General features: G+C 41.4%; 1 protein-coding gene across 2 annotated transcripts; it reads right to left on the minus strand.

Moving 5' to 3' along the window:
* Positions 1–432: 432 nt before the first annotated feature.
* Positions 433–22,111, minus strand: LOC110684321 (beta-galactosidase 17-like). Of its 2 annotated transcripts, XM_021860762.1 has the most exons (19): positions 21,878–22,111; positions 20,753–20,857; positions 20,208–20,403; positions 18,931–19,019; positions 7,744–7,824; positions 7,329–7,423; positions 6,671–6,741; positions 6,074–6,164; positions 5,879–5,996; positions 5,703–5,798; positions 5,561–5,609; positions 4,472–4,659; positions 3,771–3,842; positions 3,140–3,286; positions 2,555–2,605; positions 1,600–1,762; positions 1,316–1,461; positions 1,153–1,218; positions 433–1,008 (listed from the first exon to the last, which is right to left on the minus strand). In XM_021860762.1, the coding sequence occupies exons 1-19, from the start codon at positions 22,049–22,051 to the stop codon at positions 904–906; spliced, it is 2,103 nt and encodes a 700-aa protein (XP_021716454.1). In that variant the 5' UTR covers positions 22,052–22,111; the 3' UTR covers positions 433–903. The 2 variants fall into 2 exon arrangements, with proteins under 2 accessions (XP_021716454.1, XP_021716455.1); XM_021860763.1 differs by lacking the exon at positions 7,744–7,824.
* Positions 22,112–22,593: the final 482 nt, after the last annotated feature.

Here is a 22,593-nt window from a genome sequence, read left to right on the forward strand (position 1 = left end):
AAGATCTACCCATATTGAATATATTTCATTTATAACTTCAATTTTTTTTTTTTTTGAATTAATTGATTGTGGATTGATGACATGACTCTAAGTAAGGAAATATTTACCTTAAATCATGCAATTATAACTTGTGCTTTTCTAATAAAAAATCAAAAAAGTAGAATAAGGTAAACTAATTATGAATTATGTTGTACTTTAATGTTAGATTCCAAATATATTTCTTTTCTTATTTTATGTGACTGATTCCATATGGGACTAACATTAAGAAACGGAGGGAGTAGTAGTATATTACTTGTGGAAGAAGAGGGAGTTTGCAAAATTTTACAGCTTCTCAGACTTGTTTGCACTCATTAGTCAGATAAACAAATTATCAAATATTTTCCAAACATTTTATATCCAAATTAGAAAATTTGACTCAATCCAAAACCCATATAACTGCAACTGAATAAATCATTCAATCTGCCACCAATGATCAAAACGTGCAAGTTGCAACATACGTAGTACAAGTGTAGAGGAGAAGGCTAATAATAATAGTATAAAAAAGCATTTGAAAAAAAAAGAAGCCTACATTAAGTATTCAACAATTCAAGTTTCTACAACAAATTCTACTCTATTACAAAGGGTCGTATGATCATGATGCCCTTGTAATCTTGTATATTCAAAGCTTGCGACCAAACCTGGTTGTAAGATTGGTATGTAGCGTAATCAGATACTTAAATAAGCAAGGATTTGGATCTACTTCTCCATCTTTCTTTTTACACTGATGTAACTTTAGGCAGTTTAAACAAGTACAAAATCAAACAGATGCAAATGCAATGATTAATTTTGGCATAGACTATTTGTAGCAGGTTTCTACTTGTTGGGAGTGAATGCAGCGCTTTGTATTTCACTGATGTTGTGACTTTATATTTCAAGAATGTTTGAACTAGTTTGACTGCATGAGAAATCCTCGTGCTGAACAAACCTGACCGCAAGATCTGTGTTTGGAGAATCGAGCTCAAAGAGTACCTGAAATGTGAACCTGCTGATTACTGAATTGTACCTAACTTTTAAATTCCACTCGAGTAATTTGGTAGCAAACGGGATATATGAGGGAAGCAAGAAACGGGCAACATGCTACAATGAAATCGTAGCATAGAAAAAATAACTAACCACTGTATTACTCCCATGGCGAAGAAGTGGAGCAGGGACATAAAGATTGCACTGTGGCCCAAATGTCTGTAAAAAGAAAAGTGTTATTCTAATGTTCTTATTGATGAATGTATTGAAAAATGATTCAAAATCAACTTAAATTAGTAGTAATATAAGTATCTACCGGCCAATATCGTCCTAAATTGAAATTATTGATGAATGCAAGCCCTTTGCCCCAGCCATCTACTGACAAAAATGTGTCTTTGACTTGATTGGCACTATTGATAGTAAAAGAACCGGTGTAGAAAGCAGGTTCATTTGATATGTTCTCTGCAGAGGCATAGAAAACAATGACAAGTAAACACGAGTACAACACTGCTTCCAATATAAGAAAAATAGAAAATAAAACAAGATAATACTTGTGATTCTACTCGTAAGATCCACAAAAGAATGTAACAGAAAACATACTGCTCTGATCTTGCATACGTTTGCCTGCATGTACTGTACTGAGGTCATTGCCAGCAAGCTGAATTATGGAACTACTCTGATCATTCAGATTGTGGAGTGGAATTGAGAACATTTTCCAATTGTGAAGAACACGTCCGTCCACATAGACAGGAGACAATATTCCCTGAAATAAAATCACAAAACTGAGTTGAAAAGGTAATATACAAACCTCAGGCCTCATTCTAGTCACCTAAAGATAACCTATATATATACTCCGGGAAAAAAAAAAGAAAGAAAAATTAAACAGTTTAAATTAGTACAAATCAGTTTTGATCGGTATAAATCAATAAAAGTCAATTTCAATCGCTGATGTTCAGTTTGAATCAGTAACTTCATATTACAAAATATATTAGTGTAAATGAAATCAGTTTAATTAGTAAAAACCGGTTGCAATCAAAAATCAAAATAATTAATAGAAATCAGGTGAAGATGAGAGACCCTTATACATCCAAAAACATAGTACAGGGGAAAAAGACATAGTGAATGATTTTAAGCTTGAATAGAGATTAAATATCTGTCATTGAGAACATGTTTTACTATTATATTATATGGTACACCGTAGAGCAGTTCATAAGGAATGCCTGCTGTACTTTGAGAAGCCACAAAACCAACATAACTTCTTTATAGTGGGTATTAAAGCCAAGGGACGATCCCCTAAGTTGAATAGCTCATATGCCAAATAAAGGTGATCATAAAGCAAAATTAGAGACTGGAACAACTTTCTTGTAGTTGGACTGTTCTAGCCAAAGAGATTCTGTGTACTCAAAAACTGTCTTTCGCCTTTTTTTAAGTTTTATGATGCCAAAAGATATAATAGCCTAAATAAATCATATAGGATAGCGATATTAGGAGAAGAGAGAAAAAATGAGGGTGGAGGTGGGGTGAGGGAGGGGAGGGAGGGAGGGAGAGAGGTGACCTTCCTGTCAGAGATGTAGGGCCCATAATTAATCCTGCCCATGTTCTCAACCTACCAACACAAGAGCAAAGCTAACGTAAGGTAAATAGTTGACACAGAAGAAAAATATCATATTAGATGTTAACAAACATAAAAAAGTAAACTGTATCAGAAAAGAGTTGTTTAGAATTCACCAAAAAATCAAGGCATATTAACTGGAAAAAGGTCACTAAGACATCTTAGACAAACACGGATAGAAAAAATAGTATGTTGAGAGCTCAATGGTTACTGATACAAATGCACCTTGCAAGGTATTTGTAGCAGGCTAGCAGCAGTAGCACAACCACCTAGCAATACTTCCATATAGGTATTTCCATGAAAGTATATGCAGCCTCATCCCTACAGAAGCAGCTATTAGAGGACCAGTGACATAAAAAGTTTTTAATAGACAACCTTATTGTGGGATCACCTCTCATTTTAATGATCTTCTTCATCTACATAACATATCCAGTATTCTAAGTTCATTTTTCACTGAGGCAATTGACAGAAGATCTAAGGTGAATTTCAGGGCACATAAATATGGAGAGGAAAGATAATCTCAGATACCAGAACAAATAAACTGATTTTTGAAACACACTTCAGATGAGGAAGCTTAAGTTCTTTGTTGGACCATCTCTCAATTATCCCTGCATAAATTGGTCTTCCTTGATCTTTGGAATGACATGAAACAAATACCTGGGCTCTATCATGCACCTGCAAAAACAAAACAAAACAAAAAAATAAAAATAAATAAATAAATAATTAAATAATTTTGAAATTACACATCAAGAACTCTTTGAGCTCAATAACAAGGAAGTTTACACACATACAATCATTCAAGGAGATTCTATAATTCCATGTTGATTTTCTACAAAAAAAAAAAAAAAATATCTTGCAAGCATAGGCAATCAAGGGCTCGTAGCATTAAAATGGCTGGCATCCATATTTTAAAGCCACTGCCAGAAACAGCTTAACTGTTATCATGATAACATGGGTTTACTTAAATAGGAAAGTAACATTAACGCATCACTTACTAATTACTATTATTAGGGAGACATTAAACTTTGTGTTCATATGAACAATTAATCGGTTTTTGATAGAATAGGGTGTACAAATACCACAATTTGACAAAAGAAATATTGTAGGAAGTTAGAAGAGATGACAATAGAAATGAATGTACAAGGATTTTAAATCATACCTTTGATATACTTAAAGTGCTAGCACTATCACGTTTACTAAATTCTGATATGTATAGTAGAAATCCATGCATCTGAAACCAGGAAACAAGAGTACAAGAACGAAGCTTTAGCAGAAGCCATCTGGATCATTTAAAACATACTCCCACTCAAGCTCACACTTAGTTCTGTAAACTGGTATACTTCAATCTTAGCTGTGCCAATTTTGGTCAAAGTGGATATCACAATAAATTTTATAGTGATTTAGCAAAATTAATAAATGAACTACTTTTCTTTATACCTTTTTGGTCAAAGTGGAGTAGTAAGTTATACCCTTTTATTTTTCCTTTGTTCCGGGAGTGGAAGTAATATTCCAAACCATGAGAAGGTAGCATGTAGCAATAAGTTATATAGAGACAAACATTGATCAAGTTATAACCTTATAAGTAGGTACAAATATACAGCTATCAATAACTATGGACCAGACATTAATAACTGTTCCCATTTTTCTTCCTATGATACAGAAAGTACATGCTTGTTTTCTCTTTTGATTCAGGCAAACACTAAACATCAACAGAAATGTGTTTCAAATCCAAACCTACTTGTCAAACATAATAACAAGATAATTGAAATTAGACGAGCAGATAATAATAATTATATATAAAAAAGTAACAATTCTTAAATTATAAAAACACCTTCCTATAAAAAAGTAATTATGAATTACCTGGCCTACAGACTCCATAGAAATTGGGTTAACAGATTCAACAACATTGGCATCATCTTGAATACCAATGATATCAAACAATTTTGAAGTTTTCTCTAATTTAACAAATCCATATCCTGCCTTCTCATTATTGGCAGGGATCGGAGGAAGACTTGCCACAGTATATTTCTCTATAACCTTCCTTATCGCTGAAAATCAAATTTCAATAGCATAAAATGACAATCAGTATATACAAGAGTACCTGCACAATACATATTACATAAAGTTTCGACTTTGGAAATAAAGACAATATAGCATCTCAGTAACTACCATAGAGCCATAGCAATGTTACTAGATTCTCTAATTCCCACACAAACCACAAATCGAAAGACTAATTTATACAATGAAGAAGTACATCATGGGCTCTTGGCATAATTTACAAAATTAGGGAGCGAATTGCATTCCCATATCCAATCCTGTTACAGCGAGTTAAGTAACAGTGTGCCATAGTACATTATTTACTTCTATATCTGTGACTATAGTACTAGTAATCCTTTCCCTCTCTAAACAAGAGTCTGATGGAGATAGTCCTTGTCCCAAAGGCAGTGCACCAATGTTATGCTAAAAATAAGATCCCTTAATTAATGTTGTCTCCCGTCTAAGCTTCCCATAGGATTAAAAGGGAGAGTAATAAGAGTGGCATGAAAGATTGGTCTGCTAATACAATATAGGCTCTTGGGTTTCTTAGTCTGCTTTACATTTTGAAATAACATATTTACGAAACCAGTTCGAATCATTTTGTTTAAAAATGGATCAATCAAGGGGCCGAGTCCTTTTTATTAAATCGTCCTGAAAAGACAAAAGCTCCTCTTCCTTCTCAATTAAACCATGGAAAAGGTTGCCTCCCACTGCCAAAATTTATGGGATGCAGCTCATAACATCACTTTTGCAAACAGTCTTGAATAAGAAGCTAAATGAGTACATTTGGAAGGAAAGTATAACTGCAACTTATTTCGGAACAAAGGTTATGAACGAGTCAATGATGAATTTTAATAATTACTAGCAGAAAGTAAAAATGATAAGGTGTAAATCAGCTATTAAAAGAGGTACCTCTAAATTTTGCATTGTCTACATCACCAGTTTCTCGAATTGGTGCATCCTGTGAGAAAAGACACAATTTATTAAGCACATAGGCCGAAAAAAAAAAATTGAAAAGAAATTAAAATTAAAACTTTAGGACAAGGTGACTCACATAATCATAGGATGTGAGGTCAGGCTTATAATCTGAGTCATCTGAACCAGTATTTGCACCATTATAGAACCCAAAGTTTGTTCCACCATGTGCCATCTAAAATTTTGAACAGCTTATATCACATTTCTGAACTAACAGTTCTTAATACTGTTTAAAGGCAATTTCTTTTAGCATACATAAAGAACCACAGAGCCATTCCTCAACAAAATCTTTTCTAGCTCTGCTGCTGTAAAATCAGCATCAGTCTTTGCAAGTTTCTCTCCCCAGTGTGTAAGCCAGCCAGTGTAGAACTCCCTGGAATGAGAAACATTATAAGTATCACATTGCAGATCATTCTGTCATGTAATAATGACCACAATTATGATGCTTACGACGAAAGAGGAGGAGATTTTCCAGGTGCATTGAATTCTTTTTGCAATTTAAATATGGGCCATGGCTGATCACCTGTGGTAAAGTCAACAGCTGCCACAGGAAGGGTCGGTCACAAGTTTTGATACAAAAATGTTGGTTTTGGATATCATAAAACTAAAGTTTGCTTCAAAGTAAAATTTGACTAATAAACCAAACATAATCATCTTAACTTTAACCTTAACTTACAAGCATTACAACCAGTGTTGCAACAATGGCATGAATTTACCATTCTGAAAACTTCAAGTTAAATGTTTAAATTCAAGAAATCTTAAATATGATTGGTAAGATAAATTGATGATGAACTTCTTAGCATGTTTCATACTATTATATACCAAAATAAGAGGCACTAAAAATTTAAAGCCAAAACACGTTGCACCGGTGCAACCTAATGTCTCACAACAGCCTTGTGTAACCCACTTAAAAAACAAAGTACATAATTTAATATCAACTTATGCAAAGCCCGTCTTATTGTATAGTGGCCTATATTGTGTTCTCATGCAAGGAAAGCATCCTTTTCTAATACGCAGATGTATTTCAATGACAATTCTTGGTTTTACCTGAATAAACATTGTCTCCTAGGATAGTCCCTTTCTTAAGGGTTACTCTTGTACCTCCATCCGTAGTATACCTGATGCAAAAAGTAAACAAATTTGTCATGGATCCCAAGAGTTTTTAACTTTATACTATAATAATTAAAATAATATTTAAGTAAAAACAGTAATTGAATATTGCTCAGAACTAGTCAAAATAGCAACTTGGAATTGCATACAGCAATATGGTGACACCTTCAGGAACTGATTCATGTTAAGAAAGGGAAGGAAGTTTACAAAATTTCATGACGTCCAGATAAATCTATTGAACAAATTAGAGCTAAGCACACCCCACTTACTGCAACTTGGCCTCAAATGTGCTACAAGCACGGCATAACGCAAAGCAATAATTTTCAGAAACTATATTTAAGATCTTTCCACATTGAAACACATTTTTTCCTAAGAACATTATGTAGGACATGATGCAGCTCTTACAATAATATTTAATTAAAAATATTAGATGACCAGCACTCAAATCAGTTACCAAAAGGCATTTAAATGTCAAAAGAATATCTTGTGTGAGACTGTTTGCTGGGAAAACTCTATCATGAAAGATGCACATAATAATCTAGCATTAAACTATAATAAACCACGAAAACAGCATATAAGACACGGGAATCCTTACAAGATGATGTCATCTCCAAGGTGTCTTCTGGCCAATTTGACCAGGTGATGCAGGTAAGCTTTATCATCTGCATATGAACCATATTCATTTTCTATCTGCCATAAAATAATTTCTTCTTAGAACTTAAGAAGAAATATAAGGTTTGCGCAAAATGTGTTGAAAAAATGGGGATTAATTCCAATTTATAGATTCAAAATATCTTCATTTTGTTATAGAAATCTAATACAGGTGAGGCATCACAAACTCAGAGTACCATTTTGTGGATATGCAGCTTTTAAGGAACAAGGGTCCATTCATAATCATTCCCCTAATCATGAGTGCTGATTGCGTTTTTCTATAATTTACTTCCTAATATAAGCAATGGCTATCCTATAGCAGCTACAAGGATAAAAAAAAGAGGGGGGGGGGATTGCACCTGAACCATGATAATAGGACCACCATTTCCATAAAGCAAAGGAGCCACCACTGGGAGCAGTATACCCCACCACTTATCTACCTGAAGCAACACATGAATTTCAATAGTGTGCATCAAACCAAAGGGAAACATATAAGTTGTTTTGGGTGTTTTTGTCCCTCGGGAGAGTTACAACACGAAGACTGATCCTGGGTGAGCTGTACCTGCAAAACAAACGGAGACACCAGTTGGGTGGTGCTCCGCCTCCGACGCACAAGTTAGAAACTTGAAGGGAGAAAAAGGTGCAGAAGTTTAGGTGGGGATCTGCTCGGATTCCAAGCTCAGGATGTCTCTATCAAAGAGTAAAATGTGTAATAAATGGTACAGCGTGTCCTCAAAATGAGGGACATCTCCCTATTTATAGGGTCTTTGGGAATTGTGCCCCTAATTAGGTTACTGAACCCTAATCATTGGTGGGCTGCGCCGTTTGGCGGCATTCTCAGGATTTGGGCTTGAAGGCCGCCTTTTCCCTTAATTTCGGGAATGACACGTGTCGAGCAGGGATTGGTCCATTTTAGACCAATCTGGGGCTGACACGTGTCACCTTCTGATTGGGCCACGTGGCAGGGTAAAATTACCCTAAACATTTGCCCCTCACAGATGTGACGTGGCACGCCACGTGGCATCTGTGACACATGTCACGCTTCGGCTGGCGGTAATTTTACCGTTACAGAGTAACCGTTCATCTTCCGGGAAAATTACGGAAATGCCCCCAAATTTACCCTCTATATATAGCCGTTTTACCCTCATAATTTTGTACGTTTACAAAAATTTTCTAGAGAGAAACTTCGAGAGAGCAGAAGACATCCGTTTTAGTCAGGCGCGAGCAAGAAACTTTGTTCTTCCGCAACCCAGCCGGACCCGCCTTCCTTCAGATATCAAATCCAAAGGTACCGTCTCTGTCTCTCTCAGCTCTTTTCTTTTTTTCACCGTTTGTACATATTTCTTGCAATAAATGGATGCATCACCAACACACACGGCACAGCCTAGGTTAGAGTCCAGCCGGTCACCAGGGACGGCTGAGTCTAGGACTGGGAGTGCCGGCTCGGGGTGTTGGGACCACCCTTTGCCATGGATTCCGACCAGTTATGTGTCTGTGCAGGACACCATGGCTCGGACAATGCAGACGACCACTGATCCGAATTATAGAAGCGAAGGCTCAAGCGGCCAAACGCCTGAGGGAGAATCGTCCGGCGACAAGGCCGCCTCTGCCCCCATGGACCCAAGCGAGGGGGAGACGGAGAGCGACAGCTCCGCCTCTACCTCCGAGAGCAGCGATGACTTGCCCCCTCTTCCGGATAGCAAGGAGGAAGAAAGGAAAAAGTGGAATGAGAAGGACGATCCCTTCAGCATCCACGTCTCCTCCAAGGACCGAATCCAGATGGGGGAGAATTTGGAGAACTTTAAGAAAATGCACCCGCTTGGAGACGGGTATAAGATCCGGGTGCCGCCTGAGTTGGGCACCGTTGCTTGGGGGGATGATCAAGAGAACGCCAACAACTATTTTGGCTGTTATGAGGCGGCGTTCAAAGCCGGCCTTCGCTTCCCCCTTCACCGGGCGGTGAAGGCAATTTTGAGAGGCTACGGCCTTGGGTCTGGCAACTTACCCCCAACTCCTGGACCAACATTCTGGGGTATGTTGCCGCCTGCGAGTTCCAAGGGCTGGGAGGCCTTTGCAAGCATGCATTATCTCAACAGAAGCCCAGGCGGCTGGAGGGCGTGGTATACTCTAACCACACAGCCGCAATACATGATGACCTAGGACAAGGTCTCCAAGTTCGATGGCTGGAAGCACAGGTTCTACCTGATGTCAGCCCCAACTAGACGGGAAAATTATGAATTCCGTCTGTATAATAAGAAGCCCGACTTGTTGGGCAGGAAGTGCGCCCTTCCCCGGATCCCAGAGGAAGACTTTGACAAAATAATCGAGGCAGACTTTTTCGGCCTCACAGACGCAACTCTGTCAACCGGGGAAACAATAAAAGTCCCTAAGAATTGGATTCCCAAGAGCGCCTGGTTCAGGGATGAATGTTTCCTAGCCGCCTGCGGGATAGGGCACATGTTTAATAAACGTATGCGCCTGGGTTCACACCGTCTGTAGTATTTTTCTATCGGAATTGATTTATGATTCTGATCAATTTCTTTCTTTTTTGCAGAAGAAGCGCTAAACATGTTGCAGTCGGAGAAAACTCCCAAGCGGTCTTCTGCGACCATCCGCAAATATCTTGCGGAGAAAGCTGCGGCCGAGCTCAGGGCCAAGGTATTGAGCGCCTGACCCTTTCTTAAGTTTATTTTATAAACTGTCTTGCCCGGATACTAACCTTGTGTATTTTCACAGGGGGAAAAGTTGGGAAATCGTTTGAGAAGAATCTCAAACGGGCTAGAGAGGAGGCCCCAGCCGTTCTCAATAAAATAAAAAAGTCCGCCTCTGCGTCAACTCCTGGCGCCTCAGCCGGGGCTAAGACGATGCGGGTAGCGGGGCGGCTCGAGAAGGTAGGCGGCAGCGTGTGCCTTGATCTTGTAAACCCCTTATCAGCAGCCGCGGGGTTCACCACGCCTGCAAGCGTTTCCCGCTTGGCCGGCTCTAAAGGTAAGAACCCTTTTGAATCCCCGCTTGAGTTGGGGTGGCCTTTACGGGTGAAATCCCACTCCCAACAGACATCATCCTCAAACGGTCGGCAACAGATAGGTGTTGCCTTAGTTTCGCACTCATCACGTGTTGATTGTGGTGCAAATCAATCTTCCCGCTGGCCAGACGTCCAGAAGCACGCCAAGGCCATGCTGGATGCCGTCCGGAAGAGGGATAAGGACAATATCCCCCTGGGATAGAGACGTTCAATCTTGAACGCATTCTATCCCTTCTGGCTGAGGTAAGAAACTTGTCAATTCAATGTTATTTTTTCTGCCTGTAATTCTTATACCGCCTGTTTTTGCAGGCCATGCTACGGGTGGACGGGCTCAAACGTCCTTATTCCTGCAAACGGGAAGAGGTAAAAAGGGCCAAGAAGTCCGCCATAGACGCTGATAATATTGCTTTACACTCGACTATCGTAAATGAACTTGAAACTAAAGCAATAATTATGACACAAGCGTCTAAAATCCAGCAGCTGGAGCTAGATCTGAAGGCGGCCGACCAGCGGGCAACGGATGCTGAGACGGCCAAGAAGGGGGCGGAGGAGGCCTAGAAGAAGGCAGACGAGAGCGCCAAGCAGGCTGATGAGGCGCTCAAGAAGGCCCAGGCGGACCTTGGAAAACTGAAAGCCAAGGTTGAGAGGCTGGAGAAGGACGTTGCTCAAGCTCAGAAAAACTTTGCAATAACCCTGGAGGCGGAGCAAAACCGCCTTGTTGCTGAGAGTGATGCTGACAACGACGCCCGTATGAAGATTGCTTGGGCTGCCTTGTACCCAGAAGCTGATTATACTGGGCAATGGCACACAGCTATGCCGAGTACGTGGTGTACTTGAGAGAGCAAGGTGAGCCAGAGCCTGCCTCCTTTGAAGCCTGGCTCAGCAACAGTGAGCCAACCGCGCCTGAGCTTCCTGGTCCCGGCGAAGCGCACCAAATTCCCTCAGATGATGAGGAGAAGAGGGAGAACCAGGAGGCTCCGTCCGCAAGCCAGAAGTGACCCCTAAGCGACAGTATGCCAGTTTGCTTTTTAATTTTTATTCAGCGGCTGTATGCCAAAACTTGCTTTTTCCGGCCTTCGTGCCGAGTATTTGTGTTTTTACCGGCTATGGAGCCGGGTTAATTAACAATTTCTTTCTCCCGGACGGGGTCCGGTTAACATTTGATCCATTACAACCGTTTGGTTGGATGGACTTTATGAATTGCACCGACTAGGTCGGTTTTGATCATTTAGCATTTGAATTTTTGTTTTTTGCAAATTTTAATTTTTGCCTAACTTATCGAAAGCATGCGGCGATTTCTTGCCTAACTTATCAAAAGCATGCGGCGATTTCTTGCCTAACTAATCAGTAGTCTGGCTGTCCTTGCCCCTGGACGGCTGTGTGATTGGTTTCAATGTGATTGGTTTCAATTTGAGCTGGTTGATTGACTTGAAAACGTCTGATGCTGCAAAGAGCATGATATGTTTGTAAGTCAATCAATCACAGTAGTGATTGCCCCAAACCAAGTGCACAGCCGGTTGTGTAGCCACTAAACGTGTTTGTGCTTAGTTTCTTAATCAGTGTTGAACTTACACTAAGTATCGAACTTAGTTTTTTAAGCATACGAGTCTGTCTGGGTAATATCCAGACGGACAGACAAATATTTGATCACACTAAGTATCAAACTTAGTTAGATAAATGGAGAATCCGTCTGAGTATTACCCAGGCGGATAATCAAGCAGTTGAATAAACAAAATCAAACTTAAATAAACAAGAGATCCGAGTATTACCCAGGACTAACAAATGAAACCTTCACTAAGTATCGAACTTAGTTAGGTAAATGAGGAATCCACCTGGATATGGATAATCAAACGATAATTTTGCAAACAAAGTCTGAATCTTCATTAACTGACACTGTTTACAAAAAGTTTACATTCTCAGAAGTAGTACTTTTTTAGATTGTCTACATTCCAAGTTCTAGGCACGCGTCTTCCGTCTGGATTCCAGGCGGTAGGTGCCGTCCCTTACTTCTTCATAGATCCGGTAGGGGCCTTCCCAATTTGGGGTTAGCTTTCCCAACTCATTGGCCCTACCGGTTGCCTCCATTTTTCGTAACACTAAGTCGTCAACTTTCAAGGGACGCTTGTGTACTTTTTTGTTGTAGTCTCTCGTCATTCTCAGACGGTAAATCTCATGACGCAAGGCGGCATTGCCCCTGCGTTCTGGGAGTGAATCCAATGCCAGGCGCATTGCTTCCCAGTTTGCCTCTTCATCATACAGCATGACTCTGAGAGTCGGCTCGTAATGTTCGATGGGCAAGACGGCTTCAGCACCGTAAACCATGAGAAATGGGGTTTCACCGGTTGCCCCTTTCGCTGTTGTCCGGATGGCCCCAGGACATGGATTAATTCTTCTGCCCATAAGCCACCAGCTCTTTCTATTTTCTTTTTAATGCCGTCTGAGATGAGTTTGTTGAAAGCTTCAACTTGGCCGTTTGCTTGGGGTCGGCCAACAGATGCGAAATAGCTTGAGATTCCCTGATCTCCCAACCAAGTTTTTAGCTGAGGCGTCTCAAACTGAGGACCATTATTAAAAACCATAGACATGGATACCCCGTACCGGGTGATAATGTTCTTCCAGATAAAGGAAATTACGTCTGAGGTCTTGATGTTTTTAACCGCCTCAGCCTCAACCCACTTGGTGAAGTAATCCACAGCCACTAAGATATAGCGCTTTCCGCCTGGAGCAGGCGTGTAAGGACCTAGAATGTCCATGCCCCATTTTGCAAACGGGATTGGGCTGTGGATGGCCGTCAGATCAGTAGCCGGACGGTGAATGAGTTTGCCAAATTTTTGGCACTTGTCACATTTCTTCACCAACTCCTTGGCGTCCGCCTCAAGAGTGGGCCAAAAGTAATGTCGCTGACGGATAGGGACCTGCCGCCTATGTGAGAGGCGCAGAATCCCGAGTGCAAGTCTTCGAGAATTTCTTTCCCCTTTTCTGGGGTGACACACTTCAACAAAGGCTTTAGAAACCCCGCCTTGAAGAGTTCTCCATTTTTCAACTCGAATCTTGCAGCTCGCTTTTTCAGGACGGCTGCTCCCTGTGGCGAATCAGGAAGTGTGCCATCTGAGAGATAGGCCCGGATGCCATCCATCCAGGTAGAGCTTCGGTCCAGAATTCCAACAGGATCCTCATAGATGCTTCTCTTTTCAAGAACTTCCCAGAAGACTGACCGAGGCGTATCATGGCAGGCGGAAGATGCCAGCTTTGACAATGCATCCGCCTGGTTGTTTTCCGACCTAGGCACCTGATTCAGCCGGAATTCCTCAAGTGCCTTGATCTCTTCTTTGACTGCCTGAAGATATTTAATCATAGCCGGATGAGTAGCCTCATAACTTCCCTCATACTGGCAAACAACCAATTGAGAATCAGAGTAGGCGTCAATTTTCATGGCCCCTGCGGCCTTACACATGTGTATGCCGGCTAGCAGGGCTTCATATTCCGCCTCATTGTTAGAGGCTTGAAACTTTTGAAGCGTAGTGCATATTCAAATCTGTCTCCTTCAGGAGACTCATAAATTACACCTGCACCACAGCCGTTCTTTGTAGAGCTCCCGTCTACGTACACTTTCCAAACCTGATCAAGATAATCCGGAGCCACCGGACGAGTCATTTCCACAATGAAGTCGGCAAACGCCTGACCTTTCACTGCCTTTCTTGGTTCATAAGTGATTTCAAGGCTCTGCATTTCAATAGCCCATTTCAACATTCTCCCGGATGAGTCCAAGGTAGACATTGGCCGCTTGAGTGGCTGGTCCGTGTAAATCACCACCGGATGTGCCAAAAAGTAAGGCTTCAATTTTTTAAATGCCATATACAAAGCGAGGCCAAATTTTTCAACCATGGGGTACCGGAGTTCAGCATTTTTAAGAACATGGCTAATGAAGTAAACCGGGAGCTGCACGCCGTCTCGCTCAGCAAGGAGAACGACACTGAGGGCATGGTCTGAGACGGCTAAATACATGTACAACGTCTCCCTAGGCAAAGGACTGACCAACCTAGGCAGAGAATGTAAATGCTCTTTCAACCTCTGGAACGCCGCCTCAGCATCATCCCCCCATTCAAATCTGGTCTTCTTCCTGATTGCTTGGAAGAAGTAGAGACATTTGTCACCTGACCGGCTGAGGAACCTCCCAGGGCGGCCAGACAACCGGTGAGTCTCTGGACTTCCTTAACAGAGCGGGGTGACCTCATGTCAATCACCGCCTGTATCTTTTCGGGGTTAGCCTCTATCCCCCTTTGATCAATCAGGAATCTGAGAAACTTCCCAGACTCAACACCAAAGACGCATTTCTTAGGATTTAACATAACCTTATGCCGCCTGAGGGTGGTGAATGTTTCTCGGAGATCAGCAAGGTGATCCGTGTGTAGCTTGGATTTGACTATCATGTCATCAATGTACGCCTCCACATTCCTCCCAATCTTATTAATCATCCGTTGGAAAGTGGCAGGCGCATTTTTCAAGCCAAACGGCATCATAGTATAACAAAATAGCCCCTGATCAGTGACGAAGGCCGTCTTCTCTTGATCTTTCTTCCACAGGGGTATCTGATGGAAGCCGGAGTAGGCAACCATAAAGCTCATCAAGGCGTGACTGGCTGTAGAATCGACCAGACTGTCGATCTTTGGAAGCGGATAACTGTCCTTTGGACACGCCTTGTTGAGGTCTGTGTAATCAACACACATGCGCCAGGTCCCATTCGGTTTCTTCACAAGGACCACATTGGCCACCCAGTCGGGGAAATTACAAGGCCGAATGAACCTGGCATCTAGCAGCTTTTTGACTTCGGCAGCTGCCGCCTGACTTCTTTCCTCGCCGTGGTTTCTTTTCTTTTGCCGGATGGGCTTCTTTTTAGGGTCCACGGCGAGTTTGTGGATAGCAAGATCCGGGCTGACGCCTGGCATCTCTTCCACTTCAAAGGCAAAAATGTCTTTGAATTCTTTTGAGCAGAAGGTGCAAGCTTGCACCCAAGGTAGCATGAGCAACCGTCCTAACCTTAACAGTGCGTTCTGGACGGCTGTCGTCCAATACGAGATCAATGCTTTCGCCAGCCGGTTGGGGACGGAGCTCATCTGACCATTCACCGGTTAGTGATTGCGCTATTTTTTCTCTTTTTTCACCTCCACCAGCACAGGAGCCTTTCTTTTCTTTCCGGCTGCTGATGGGGCAGGAGCTGGGTCGGCATCCTTGACGTTGTCAAGGTCTATTGGTTCCTGACCGCCTGAGGCCACAGTATCTCGGACGGCTGAGAGATAACATTCTCGGGCCGTCTTCTGATCCCCATTCAAGGAACCAACACAGACGTCGTCCCTCTCATACTTGATGAGCATGAGGGAAGGGATGATTACTGCCTTGGCTACGTTGAGGGTTGGCCTGCCAAGAATGATGTTATAGGCGGTCAACTCCTCAACGACCAAGAATCTGACGACAATATGTCGTCCCTGGCCTTTCTCTCCCAGCCGGATGGGTAAATCAATTCTCCCGGCTGGGTAGACCATCCCACCCCCAAAACCAACCAAGGGGTGGGTGACCGGATGCATGCTGCTGACGTTGTATTTCAGCTTTTGCAAGCACCGGAGGAGACTGATGATGTCTGATGAGCTGCCGGTGTCTATAAGGATCCGTCCAACCAGCTGATTGGCAACCTTACATTCAATGACCACCGGGTCATCATGCGGGCGGCGAATGCTGCCCCTATCCTTCTCAGTGATCAAGACGTCTGGGAAGGAGGAGTTGGCTTTCGCCTGCTCATCATCATCTTTGTCCATCTTTCGAAGATGGCTCTTGGTGCCCCGGATGGTAGGGCCACCACATGAGAACCCGCCTGCTATAGTGTAGACCGGCTCCTTGTCGGTATCCGAGCTACTAGCAGGCTGGGCGGTAGTCTTGGAGGACTGACCCTTGTTTTTCTTTTTTGCCCCGGCTGGGGACTTAGAAATGTAGGACTTGAGCATCCCTTTGTTAGCCAGACGGTCCAACGCACGCTGAAAACTGAAGCAGTCGTTGGTGTCATGGCCGACCTCCTCATGGAACTGACAGAATTTATTCTTGTTCCGTGACTGGACAGAACTCTTCATAGGATTCGGTTTCTCAATGGACAGCCGGTCCTTTACCTCCATGAAGATGGAGTTGCAATCTTTATTAAACTCGTACTTGGGGACGTACGGTTTAAATTCTTTCTGTTTCTTCTGGGACGGCTGGTCAAAGTCAGTAACCGCCCAGACTTCTTTTCTTTTCTTGCTCTCTTCTTTGTTTTTAGCCGACTGAGCTGACCGGCTGTCTTTCTGTTTGTCAGACTTCTTGGAGTCCGACTGGCTACCAGGCGAGCAGGGTCGGTAGCTTGAATGTAGCTTTCCGCCTCCCTCAGGGCCGCCTGTAGGGTGAAAGCCCCTTTTCTGACTAGGTCGAACTTAAAGGTCGACCCGTCTCTCAGACCTTTAAAAAAGTCTGTAAAAGCTACCTCATCAGACAGTCCCTGAATCTGAATTCTGATCAGGTTGAACCGCCTGACATATGAGCGCAGCCCTTCTCTCTCTCCCTGCTTAACAGTGCTTAAATCAAGGCTTGTTTTCTTAGCAGGGATGTTCATTGAGAAGTTGGAAGCAAACAGGAAGGCAAGCTTCCTGAAGTTGTCTATGGACCCGGCTGGCAGGTTGCCAAACCATTGTTGGGCAATGCCCTTCAATGTAGCCGGAAAGCATCGACACCAAGTGGCATCATCCAACCCCTGCAGATACATGAGGTTGGTGTAAGCCATGAGGTGGTCTTCCGGATTGGTGGTACCATCATAGGTACCAACCAACACATTCTTAACCTTGGCCGGCTGAGCCGCCTCGGTTATCTCCCGAGTGAACGCAGAAGGTTGTTCACCCAGGCGCAGCAGGCGAAGCTGCCAGTCCAATGGCTGGACATTTGGATATGCCGCCTGACCCCCAAAGAAGGCCGGCTGCATGAAGTGAGGAGGATACTGCCCGTAAGCCTGAGTAGGCACGTACAGGACGGCTCCAATCATATGAGGGCCAGAATGGACGGAATTACTGCCTGTCTGGCTCTCATGCAAGGAGGGTGCACTCCCTGCAGAGATGTTGAAGCTGTCTGGAAAGTTCGATGTTGAAGCCGACTCAGACAACGATTGATTTCTCTTCCGGTTGATGATCTCCCGGGCATCGAGAGTTGATTTTTTACTTCTCACCGGCTGATGAGGCCGGCGAGGGTTATTGGTGTTCCCCCAGGAAGGAGAATTTTCGACCAATCGATGGTCCCGGCTGCCTTTTCCTTTGGGTGAGGAGTGGGCTGCCGGTTTCTGACTGACTTCCCCTTCTCTGGAGGAGTCTTCTTCGCCGACTGACCTTTACTTGGGCCAGCCTGGCTTTTAGTGATCAGCTTTGTAATTTCACCCTTGAAACTCGTCATGAACCTCATGAGTTCGTCTCGGGTGACAGGGGCCGATCCAGCTGCCGTTTGGGTTGCCCCTTCCGACTGCCCAGGGGTCTGCTCGGACCTGCCTGGGAGGCACCCCGCTCCAAAGTGTCTCTGGGCCGGATGCGTTTAGTTCTGAGAGAGCCGTCTTTTGCTGTAAAAGCTTCGACCTGAGGATCTTCATCCTCATGGTCTGTAAAAACTTCTGGGTCTTCACCCAGACGGTTAGGGGGTGGTACAGACTCTTGTACCATCTTCGAGGTACTCTCCCCACAGACGGCGCCAAATGTTTTGGGTGTTTTTGTCCCTCGGGAGAGTTACAACACGAAGATTGATCCTGGGTGAGCTGTACCTGCAAAACAAACGGAGACACCAGTTGGGTGGTGCTCCGCCTCCGACGCACAAGTTAGAAACTTGAAGGGAGAAAAAGGTGCAGAAGTTTAGGTGGGGATCTGCTCGGATTCCAAGCTCAGGATGTCTCTATCAAAGAGTAAAATGTGTAATAAATGGTAAAGCGTGTCCTCAAAATGAGGGACATCTCCCTATTTATAGGGTCTTTGGGAATTGTGCCCCTGATTAGGTTACTGAACCCTAATCATTGGTGGGCTGCGCCGTTTGGCGGCATTCTCGGGATTTGGGCTTGAAGGCCGCCTTTTCCCTTAATTTCGGGAATGACACGTGTCGAGCAGGGATTGGTCCATTTTAGACCAATCTGGGGCTGACACGTGTCACCTTCTGATTGGGCCACGTGGCAGGGTAAAATTACCCTAAACATAAGTGATATACAAACACTAGTAGACAACTAGCTCAAGCAAAAATTCCAAATTTTGGCAGCATATTATCCTCAAATACCATCATTTTTTTGTAGCAAAAAGAGCATACCCTATGACAACAGTATGTAAATAGACCTCCAGACTTTCTTTCACCTTTATTTAGTGAACCCAGCCCATTGAGACATAAGCCTTTTTTATAACAATTGAACCAAACTTAGGAAAGTCTTCAAAGGTAGCCTAACAAAGCAAGTAACTGTAATTTACAATAAACCGAGAAGGAAACATACCAATTCAAGGTACATAGGATCTGAAGATCTCAGTCTAAGAGTTGGCTCTGTAGCAAGTAGCCAAGCTGGAAATCCACCCAGATCCCACTCTGTAACATATTCATATATTTTATGTTAAGCAATTTGGTCAACAGAAAGCAATATAGAACAAAGTGGTCAAAAGAGGAAGGGTGAGCAGTAGAGAGGACAGAGGGAAAATGAAAGACAGAATAAATTCTAGTAACTACTGGGGAAAAAAGGTAAAACAGCATAAAGACAGTTTCAGCTTTCCACAAAAAATAAATGGTACCAAGAACCATTTCTGATTGAACAAAAAAATATAAAAACTAGAATGACAGATAGCGCATATTTGTTGATCTCAGAAGTCAGAAGTGCTAAAGAAATAAATTATGTGATGCAACTATAAAGATAAGATTAAAGGAACTACATATCTAAATCCAAAATTAATTATCAAGGAGTAAGACTAGCTTTTTACTAAAGAAAAACAATTTGCTTGACAAAAAGAGAAATTCAATCAAGATGCAATGATCTTTTGTACAAATGACAACTGAAGAAAGACTGCAGAAAGTACATGACTATAGGATAAAGTCAAAGTATAGTAACACGATGTAATTTCAAAAAAAAAAAAAACTTTATTAGGAAGAAATCTCTACAAATAGAATGACAATCAATATGGTACACATAAAAAGTGCATACAAAAATCAACACGTAGTCCTGACTACTGAGTCTTGGCATTCTTCATTTACACCATTCTACCAAGAGAAAATGACCTTTATCGTTTCCCTCTTTTCTGCAAGGTAAAATATCCAAATCTAGAAGGTCACGAGTCCTCCACAGAATTATACATTTATACCCTTGAACACCAACTTCTTTCTTCATTCTGAATCTTGCTTATTATCCAAACCAATCCCACCCAATCAAAAAAAGGTGACAAAGTAGTGCATTTTATGGACCAGCCTCAAGATTTCCATTCAACCACCCCTCCACCAAATTTGAGATAGACAAAGTTGCATCACATCTTCCCATACCACAGTTGTCTACATTCAAAAATACTTTATCTTAGACTTCAAATAGAAGTTTAGAACCCATTAAAAAGTGAACATGAGAATAACTCCCAAAATCCCCTAAAATCACTCTGTAGAAGTTAAGCATTCACAATGTTCCACAGTTGTCTACAATGTTCCACTAGCTTCTGATAAATGATGCAGATGAATGAGATGAGATGAGAAAACAAAATTACAAGGGGAAAAAGTATTGTGAAAAAAAAAATTACATACCTGCACATATGTAAGGGCCAGGCCGAAGCATGACAAAAAAACCTAGCTTCTGGCAGAGTTTAAGGAATGATACTATGTCAGCAATACCATTGAATTTCAGATCACCAGGACTTGGTTCATGCAGATTCCATGGAACATAAGTCTGAATTGTGTTTAAGCCCAACGCCTTTGCTCTTAACAGTCTATCTTCCCAATACTGCATTGCCAGCACACATTGGTTAACAGAGGGTCTATCTAAGGGTCACCATCTAACAGACTTAATACCAGGTATAATTCCCAAGATTTAAAAAGGCAATAAAGTCCCAGATCATAACCATTTGCTGCTTTCCCAATTCCACAATAAAATTCAGTTTGCTAATGCTCATGCCTAGTTAATTAAGTTAGAAATAAGAAACATTCAATAAACACTAAACATGATATGCCAAATACACGGATTTGTTTTCCAATTTTCAGGAATATATAATAAAGACCACCAATCTTACTAACAACTACGAGTACTTTTTAGCAATGGGAACTCTAAGTTTACTGAAAATCTTATAGAGTACCTCAGGAAGAACACGAAAGTAATGCAGATCCCCACCAATTATGCGGAAAGGCTCACCATCTTTCCAAAACTTGTCATCAGCAATCTCAAATTTCCTGATATTAAGCTGATAAAAGCATGTGAAGACTAGTTAATTACAAATACATTCAAAGCCACTTAAGCAAAATATCAAATGTTAAGAACATTTACAGTGTGTTTGGATTAAAGGAAATGGAGGGAAAAGAAGGGAAGAGAAATGGAGAGATGTGATATCTTTCATTTGGATAACAAATGAAGAAGGAAGGGGAGAGAAATGGAGGGATTAATTTGTAGATAAATGATCCCTCGAAGCATGGAGAGATTTGGAAGGAAAACTCCCCATTCTTCCCTCCTCTCCTCTTCTCCTCCCTCCCCTCCTCTTCTCCTCCCTCCCCTTCTTCTCCTTCTCTTTCTTTATCCAAACACACTGTTAGTAACAGAGTTAATATATTGTAGAAAAAATGTTGTTGGAAACAAGAAATTGCGACACAGATCATATAGAAATGATCCACAATACACTCTTAAAATTGAAAACTTCTCACAAATTAAAACCGAGTTAAAGAAGATCATTATCTTACATCCACCTTGGAGTTTAAGAACATAGATCATCTATGCAAAGAAAATAGACAACAAATGTCTCAAACACTAAAACCAAACTCGAAGAAATTTGTCCAAAACCATATTTATATAATATCGAGGATACAATAACACGATGACAAATTGTATTAGGTTTATGATTGGTGTGGGAGCACCATGATGAACAAAATCTTTAATACATGCTTAACCTAACTAAAATTTCCTAAATTTTTCTACTTCATAATAAGTCCCACTTTAATTCCACAATTCACCAATTATATCTCACAAATTGAAGCTCAAAACCTTTATATTAACGTATTATTTCACCACTAATACTAGCATTACACAAATTATCCATACAATTGCAAGAAAATCCAATAATTTAAGTAAATCAAAACCTCATATTTACTAATTTGCTTTACACATAAATACGATCAAAATTGAAGAAATCAAACAAAAATCAATCAAAATTCAGAGCAAAAAACTAGAATCAAACAGAATAAGCTTAAAATTGAAAGAAAAAAGAGAAAACCTTTTTGCGGTGGCGATGATGAGAGGGAGAATGAGAGGAGAGAGAAGGAAGGGGAGCAACGAAGGCGAACAAGGCAAGGAAAGCGAGGAGAGAGAAAATGAGAGTAGAATTAATGGTGGAGAAGAAGAACCTCCCCTTGTTCTTCATTGTCGAAGGAGGAAGATGATCTCTCATGGTTTTCCAGGTTTCTGCAATATTATTACCATTTTAGTATTGTTATTGTACAGTGCAACTCGGTTAAGAGTCTTAAGAGTTAAGACTGAGGAGTGTTACATTGACTAGGGTGACTAGGGTCTGTTAGATTATTGGTCCAAAATTTTGGATTAGCTCATAACTACAAATCTACAATACATTCTTCTTTCAATTAAATTTTTTGCTCAAATTCACAAAACAATTAATCAAACAACTTATTGCTATGGAGCATAAAAAATAAAGGACGAAAAATATTCCAACTTATCTCTATCGAGTTGCTATGCATAATAGTGGTTCGGATTTTAGTCACACATAAACGTTTTTATGTACGCTTTTTAATAAATAAGTATAGATAGATAGCATAATACTGCCAAATCTATAAATTTGGTATTAGTTATGAAAATAGCTATTATGTAAAATAAAATATTTTTTTAAAAAAACAAAAAACAATGATATACATTAATTGTTTTTTTAAGAAAGGTTGAAAAGAAACTACAAATAAAACATATTACACGTTATTAATA

Source organism: Chenopodium quinoa, unplaced genomic scaffold, assembly GCF_001683475.1.
Source record: "Chenopodium quinoa cultivar QQ74 unplaced genomic scaffold, ASM168347v1, whole genome shotgun sequence".
Taxonomy (NCBI): Eukaryota; Viridiplantae; Streptophyta; class Magnoliopsida; order Caryophyllales; family Amaranthaceae; genus Chenopodium; species Chenopodium quinoa.